This window comes from Chelmon rostratus, chromosome 13, assembly GCF_017976325.1.
Source record: "Chelmon rostratus isolate fCheRos1 chromosome 13, fCheRos1.pri, whole genome shotgun sequence".
NCBI classification, from domain to species: domain Eukaryota; kingdom Metazoa; phylum Chordata; class Actinopteri; order Chaetodontiformes; family Chaetodontidae; genus Chelmon; species Chelmon rostratus.
This window is the reverse complement of record NC_055670.1, coordinates 10,696,016-10,704,292: the sequence shown is the minus strand read 5'-3', so window position 1 is coordinate 10,704,292 and position 8,277 is coordinate 10,696,016. Positions and strand designations below refer to the sequence as shown.

General features: G+C 42.0%; 1 protein-coding gene across 3 annotated transcripts; it reads right to left on the bottom strand.

Annotated features, from left to right (window-relative positions):
- Window positions 1-237: 237 nt before the first annotated feature.
- LOC121616394 lies at window positions 238-5,018 on the bottom strand. 3 transcript variants are annotated; one of them, XM_041951138.1, is made up of 6 exons: window positions 4,879-5,017; window positions 2,926-3,036; window positions 2,499-2,831; window positions 2,308-2,398; window positions 790-867; window positions 238-692 (listed from the first exon to the last, which is right to left on the bottom strand). In XM_041951138.1, the coding sequence occupies exons 2-6, from the start codon at window positions 2,999-3,001 to the stop codon at window positions 566-568; spliced, it is 705 nt and encodes a 234-aa protein (XP_041807072.1). In that variant the 5' UTR covers window positions 3,002-3,036; window positions 4,879-5,017; the 3' UTR covers window positions 238-565. The 3 variants fall into 3 exon arrangements, with proteins under 3 accessions (XP_041807072.1, XP_041807073.1, XP_041807074.1); XM_041951139.1 differs by having other exon boundaries at window positions 790-853; window positions 4,879-5,012; XM_041951140.1 differs by lacking the exons at window positions 238-692; window positions 790-867 and adding an exon at window positions 913-1,245 and having other exon boundaries at window positions 4,879-5,018.
- Window positions 5,019-8,277: the final 3,259 nt, after the last annotated feature.

Genomic DNA, 8,277 nt, shown 5'->3' with positions numbered 1-8,277 from the left:
ATAAAACATCATTTTATCCTGTTTCGTGTGGCAGCATGATTCGACAATAAATCTTGTCCGTGTCTCGTGTCCACTGAGGGAAACAGCAGAGCAGTCACATTTGTTCTCCACTGCAATAATTGAAAATAAACCTGCACTCGTCTGTGGTCTCTGTGATGCCATTTACTTGAATTGAAATGGCCTCATGTCATTCCCTCACACAACCCCAGAGGGCAGAGGACCCCAATCGCAGCCTGCTGACTTCAGTTAACTTTATTGCCATTACAACAAACATTGTCGGGAACTTCCCTCGGTGAGGTCATAGTGCAGGACAGCTGGGTCACATTCATAATAAAAACCATCACACATATTAAACATATTAAAATACATAGAGTAACACAAATACAAAAGACAATGGAAAAACAGAATCCCTTAGAGTGAAGGAACTGGTTTTAATGTGTTTGGGCACCAGTGACCCAGTTGTCCGCCGTCTGATTGCCTTCCCTTGAAGCACTCGGTTTGAAATTGAAAAATGCAATGCTCGTCAATGTTGATCTCTCTCGTAGGCTCTGTCCATGTCTCTTGTTTAACTTTCATCTGAATGTCTTGTCAGCTCATAGACCATAGATGGAATTGAGCCTCTCCATGTACTGTCTCCCATGCTTGTTTTTTGTCTTTCGGTCTGTGCCAGCCTGCGGTTGAGAGAGGACCACCTGTAGAGACAGAAAGTGAAAATAAAGTTCAGCGCTTTCTCAGAGGAAGAAAAGCAGGGAAATGTCACAGCGTCAAAGACGACCAACTTCCACTGACCTCTGCTTCCAACTCGAGATGGCGCTGGTCCTGGACTGGGTTCGGGTTCGACGTCCAGGCCCTCCTGCAGAGAAAAAGCTGTGACCACTTCATAGCAAGTTCCAGGTGTTTCAGGTGCTTTATTGTAAGAGATTGAGTTCACATGTGGCACAGTGGAGAATACACCAAAATAAACAACTCAAACGTTAAACACATGAAAGATGCTCTGTATGAGAGGTCATGATGTATTCACAAACAGCTCTGGGACGAGTACTCATATCTTTAGCTTAAACACAAGCACCAATAACACAATGTTAAAAATTCACCGGGTTCCTCCCACAGTCCAACTCATGACTCTAAATTGTCCGTAGCTGTGAATGAGTGGTGTACATGGTTGTCTGTCTCTATAGGGTGTCCCCTGCCTTCGCCGGAGAGACGGCTTGGATAGGCTGGGATAGGCTCCAGTCCCCCTTGACCCTGCAGAAGATTAAGCGGTGTATAGATAATGGATGGATTTTGTATTTTATTTTAGCTGCGCATGGGATTTGGGGCCATACCTAAACTGCTATATGCATAATGCTTTGTATGTCCTTCTTTAAAGTAAAAACATTCAGTTATAAAAAATAAAAAAAGAAAAAGATCAAAACATGTTTACATTCCCTAAAGTAAGGTGTCGTATCGGTACTTATATGGAGACTTTATAATTTTTTGATCAAAAAGTAGTCTGATGCTTATTCTCACTTGGATCAGCCTGTAAAATAACCATGATATCTAAGTTTTTAATGATAGGACATGAACTCCTCCCATATTCACCCCAAAATACCAAGAAGTAATACAAAGGACAGGAGCTCAGTGTCCTCATTCACAGCTACGGCCCTGACCTCATTTCCACTCGCATCACTTTGTGCATTTTCTGTCAGACTGTCTGCCGTGCACAAGACCTCGACCAACGACCCCGACAAAAGTTATTTCAGGGTTAATAAAATACCTGCAGCTGCTCGCACTCGTTTTTGTGGTGCCATAAAAATAAAGCCAAAGAGAGTCAGTTCACCCAAGTTACACATTTTAAGATTTCTGCATCGCCTTGATAAAATGCAGATAAATGAACCTAGATCTGTTGGTTTCCCACGAGGTCTGCTCAATAGCTGTTCTCAAGCTTTCAGTCGAAAGCTTAAAGCAAGAAAGAGTAACTGGGAAAGATGAAGTAGCACTTTTTTCTTCTTAGAAATAAGAAGTTAAATTCAGAAGCAACAGAACAAACCCTTTCTCACCTCAGGGCCCTCAGTTTAGCACCTACAGAATCACTTGGTCTGGTATGACCAGTAGCTCACACTGGCTGTATTCTGTCAGCAAACTCTGGAAAAATATTTCTGTTTTTAGAGACATTCCCGAGTCAGTTCACTGCCTTTATGACTCTGCTTACTGTTACACTGCATTTCAGCTTTTACCATTATCTTGTCGTTTGTGGCAACAGTGGCAGGGAGGAGTGAAATTCATTGTACAAACTTCTAAGTATGAAATTTAAAAGGTGTTGCTCACCTGCAGAGGCAGACAGCTGGAGCGATGGCACACAGAAGCAATCCAATGACAGGTGCGAGTATGTATTGTAGAATCCACGAAGGACTGATTTCTGCACAAAATCACAAGTGACTGAGTTTATGTAGCATGCAGTGTGAGCTTTGAAATGCACTGAGCCTGGTGTAGAGATGACTGCTCTATGCTCTACCTACCTTCAGGTTTCTCAGACACCGTTAAATTCCACTGAAAAGTCTCTGGACCAGCTGCAGCAGTTACAGTACATGTGTAGAGTCCTGCATCGTCATGCTCTGCATTCAAGATATTCAGCTTTGGAGGTAAGTTTCGGTCTATTATCAGTCTGTGAGAGGTCCAATTTGAAAAAGTCTGATTCGTTGAGATTGAATGAGAAAAAACCAGTCTGCCTTTGGTCCTGCTGACTTTGGTCCAGTCGATTTGTCTTATATTTGCACCTGATGTGTTGCAAGTGAACTGGACAGAATCTCCTCTGAACACCTGCATATTCTTTAGCTCGTCTCGAACGATCCCTGACAGCGAAGGAAACAATCAATCAATACAAAATGAAATCTGTTGTCACATCTAGAAAAAGGCATGCATCGTAAACACAAATCTCCACTGTACCTGCGAAGACTTGGCACAAAGCTAACAGCTGAACAGAGAGCAGAGCTGTTTGGTTTCGTCTGAACATGATGACCATCAGACAGAGAACACAAGATGGAACTTCACCATCAGCTTTTAAATGTATTTGTGGAGGAGGCGCAGAGAAAAGGAAGTGGTTAGTTGCTGTTTGGCTGCAATACGAATGTGTCACCTTTCATAGAACAAAGACATGTCATAATCATACAATTATTCAATTTACCTTGAACTCCTGTAACACAGTATAGCATTAGTGATAATTTTCCCATTTCATTTTAGTCAGCTAATTACATCTGTATATATATGTGTTTGTATGTGTGTGTGTGTTAGAATTGATATAGTCTTTGTATATAATGTACATAAGTGCCATAGTTGATTTTATTTAGTATCTATTGTCTATGTGTTCTACTTGTTCTGTGTTCTACCTCTCCGTTGTATTTTACTCTTGAAACAAGAAAAATTCCCCAGCATGTGCTCACTTAAGTCTTATCTTATCTTGTCTTATCTATGAAACTGAAATAGAAAAAGCACATATAGATGTTCACCTGCAGCAAAGCCACTCTTACATAGAGCTCAACACACTTAGCCCGCATGGTGCGATGCTAGATTCATAATGTTGAGTGAGGTTTTACACTTGCACAGCAAGTTGAGTTGTACCGCTTAAAGTAAGCATGGCTGCAGGTCTCGACAAATGTAATATTGCTTAGCGTGCGATTAAAATCAACAAGCATTGTATTTGTTCTGCACCAAGACTGTGAAAACCACAAATCTGAAGCATCAATAGAGCTTTTTCACTGAACACATTTCGACATGTTGCAGCAGGAAAATCACACGTGTAGATAACAAAATGAATGAAGCAGGATTCAATTTAGCTGCTTCAGTTTCAGGCTCAGCATATTGTGCTTGCTGGCTCACTGTCACACTATCATGACATTATTATGACACTTGAAGAGAGCAGAGCCATCGTTAATACCACTACTAACCCATGTGGTCTAAACACTGATCTGTAATAGCCCTGCCTTCTAGAAATTAATTATTTACAACTCATTTGCAACATCAAATATGGTTTGAATGAGACATGATGCCGACCGAATTGAGAATGCGTTGACATTATGAGTAAATGCTGGTAATTAACGTCCCTGACAAGTCACAAAAATGTTGATACTGAACGTATTTTTGCTGACAATGTATGTCATTTGTTTTTTATGTTTAGGCACTGACGGCACTTGGATAACATTCGGGAAATACCAGGGTCTATGTTAGTGCAGAAAAAGTCACCAACAAGCAGGATCTTTGCCTAATGCTGTGCAAAGTGCTTCTGCAAAGCCTGACCACAGTGTGAATGCAAGCCCTTAATTTTACCATAGTACAATCTATACCCTCATCATGCACCCTGACCATTTCCCTGTGACTCTGGCACAGCACACAGTGTTTCACACACTCGCACAAACGTTGACTCTGAACATGATCCAAGCAGCAATTATGTCTGTCAGCACAATGTAATCGTGAAGGCAAATTTGTTGTAATTAAATATAATTTCTAGGAGACAGGGTTGCAGTAATTAACAGTTTGTTTGACAGTTTTCCCCCTGAAATACAACTAAATTTCTCCAGAAGAGTCGACTATGGTCCCACTTTGGAATAATTCACTGTTCTGGTCACAAGACACTTTAACACTATCACAAGAATCAAATTAATTTTTAAAACAGCTTCTCTCTGCAGAGACAACGTGTATCCTCAGATGACATCCAGTGACATCACAACTGTCTCGTTTTATACTGTCATTGTTTAAGCTTTGTGTGCCGACATAATTATGTTATAAATCCTAAGAAATGTGCTCTGCCAGGTGTCCTCCACTGGAATGAATGAAAATAAAACTGAACCATAATTTTTCACAGTTCGCTTCTTCTTCCTCCCTTCCAGACTTGGTGCTGCTTACCTGCACTTGGCGACACGCAGGTGACGTAGGTGATCTTATGACCTCTTGAAGTGAATTAGTCATTATCATGTATCAGTCACAACCTCTTATTAATGGGCTATTCCTAATAATATTATGAACTAAGCATTGTCATCTAGATATGAGCGTGGAGAATGCTGTGTGTAATGTTTCTGCCAATGCACCAGGTGCTGGAACAAGCTAAGAGACGGTACCCAATAGGCCAATGAGATAAAGAGGAAGGAGAAGATGATGACCAGCGTCATGTGAGTATTATTTATTTCAGTCCGTGTTGCAGCCTCGCTGGAGCATGAGACCTTGCAGGTGTTCTCTGTTCCGCTTCAGCTCGTAGGTGATGATGAGAAAGGCTGAAGCAAAGGTTGAGGAAAACATTTTAATGAGCGCAAAATGTCTTGATCTGCTAAATGGGAACATATGTAAATGAGTTACAGCAGACTGTAGCTTAGCAGACCCACGTCCATGTATATATTCACCACCTACGCACACACACACACACACACACACACACACACACACACACACACACACACACACAAAGGCTCAACCACTATATGAGATGACTCTCATTTCCTTTATTTTTGCCCCCCACACAAACACACTGGGGGACCACAGGCTCAACTGTCAGAAAAGAACAGGAAATTCACAGATTTCAAAGGTGACACATGAATAACATCACACTTATAGATAACATTGCTTATGGGATCTGCACAGCCTCTGGGGAGATATGTCACAAACATGTTGCTCTGCTCTCTGGCCTGCTGTTCAGTTTGATTAATAATCACAGTGTCTGTCATTATGTTCTGCCAGGAAGTGCTATATATAGCATAAAAAAGACCAGGCTGTGCATTTTCCAGGCTTTTCAAAGCAGAGTTGATTATGTATGAGGAGAGGGAAGCAGTGGTGGAGGTGGATAAAGAGCAAAAGCTGAGAAGGCTTTAAAGCAGTGAGGAAGCGCTTTAATTGTACCGGGCACCAGCAGGGGCTGCTGTAATCGCCTTTTTCCTCCTCGCTGTTACTCCTCGCAACAGCAAGAAGGCATATGCAAAGAGAGCCTTGTGTGTGTGTGTGTGTGTGTGACTGCGTTTTGACAGCTGGAGGCATAATGACATTTGCATTGCTAAAGAAGCGTTGAGTTCTGTCAAGCAGGCAATAAAACCAGATAATGAAGCTTTCGTCTTCCCTGTGCTTCCACAATGGCTGATAGGTGCCCTGCGGCCCGCTGGTATGAGCCGTAACACTTTGTAATACAGCCCACGCAGTTCAACATATATTTTTTGTTACTTATTGTATCAATATGGTGACGGGACATAAAAGCTGGTCAGAGTTGTCCTCTACAACAAGTACATCAGAGTTTGTCACCAATTCGGGGCATCAGGACAGAAGACTGGACTTAAATTCATAAAACTTTATTAAAGGGTTTAAGGCATCAGGTGATTGGCACAGCATCTCAAAGTCTTTCCATTCCTATTTAAATACTTTGCTCTTTTCTTCAGGCTTCCAGCCACCGTACCCCAGCATTGGTGAGTACTCCATATATTTTATATGTTCTTCAATAATCCTCCATCTGTGAGAGAAGTCCCTTTCGTCTTGGTAACATATTGTGACTGTGAATTATGTTATACCATTAATTACTTTATAGGCTCTGCAGAATTATTGCTTACACTGCTTTCTCAATTTTTCTCCCCCCAGTATTGTACCCCATAGCTCCTTGGTATTTACAAAAAGTCTTATACAGAGTATAATTTATTTCTTATTTCCTCTAAAATGCCAAATTGTTACTCCCTTGTTCCCTATAATTTCCTTCCACTGTATCTACATTTAAGTACCACTAAGAAACATTAAATCTCGTATGTATTATGAAGTGCTACCATACAAGCTTCTTCACTGTTATAGGTCTTCCTCTCACTCGCTCTCTCTCTCTCTCTCTCTCTTAATGCAGGGCTGATGGAGCAGAATTTGATTATTGGCTGAAGATCTATTTAAAAGGTACAGGTTGACAAAAGGTCTGCAGAGGGCTGCAACTGCCAGAAGAAAAAAAAGCAGCAAGCTCAATCAATTTATTTGACGGCTGGGAAAAAGGTCTCTCGAATGTGTGTCTCTTGTGTGTGTGTGTGTGTGTGTGTGTACTTGTGTGATCAGCGTATCGTTGCTCACAGATGTCACACGTCTGATGCAATAGCTATGCTTGTGCTCTTGTTCCGCACCCCCTCCCACCCTGCATGTCCTGTTGTGGGTATTGGTTTGCTGCTACAGTACATACTTGCAAACGTGTGCGTGTACATACATTGAAGGGTTTTCTTTGTCCGAATGCCAGGTTAATGAATGAGGTCTTCAGAAATAACAGCCAACAGGCGCCCTTGGCTATGTTCACCAGAGACCAGAGAGTGAGAGGAGGCTAACAAGCAAGAGAAGAGAACACAGCTTTTCACCAACAACACTTGAATCTTGTCAGCATCGTCTCGTTTGTTTCCATTAATATAAGAAAAACCTCTCCAAACCGCCTGTCCTAACCATGATTACCGCTGATTAGCTGTTTTGATTGCATTCGCTATCCCCCCTTGCTTCTCTTTGATATTTGCAACTGGGAAATTATGAGGGCAGAGTAATATTGAGAGCATTAGAGCGAAACAGGAGTCCTTAAGCATGATCGTGTTATCAGATTCTGCAGGGCCCCCACACACGCAAACACACCGACTACGGGAAGCCTCAACCCTCAAATCTTATCCGCTTTCAAACATGTATGTATGTTGTCCCACATACACACAGAATCAAGAATAGATTTCTTTGCAAGACACTAGAAGCCCATGAGATGTACAAACACACACATGCACACGCTCACACTCACACTCCTTCTGCAGGCCTCAGAGAAAGAGATGGTCGAAAAAAGGTGATTAAAGAAACTCCAGGAGCAAAAAAGAACCTAATTGAATGTGTATGTATGTGTGTGTGTGTGTGTGTGCGTGAGTGTGATTCTGTGTGACCGCGGCTAGCGTCTGACCCTTTCAGGCATTGATGGATGTTTGTGAATATTTGAGATGCCTCTCGGAAAGCCCCTGGCAGAACACAGACAGAAATCAGGCGAGCTAATACCTCTGTTCTCCATCCTGAATACTGTATGATTCGCTCGTATGTGCATGCACAGTGCATGAATTTAAAGCAGCGCGAGCAGAGAGCAGTTCTTACACTGGTGGCTTGGAGAGGGAATGTGAATTGTTTGTTGGACGTTGCAGCAAGAAGAGAGATTAAACAGTTTGTCTGATTATGTATACACCTTGTCCCGGCCCCTTGCAGAACACAGTGAAAGCAGATCCGCGGTGACTGCGTGTCCTTTTCTGGGTCTGTGTTTACAGTATATTTCACACGTATCGTTTGTGTGTGTGT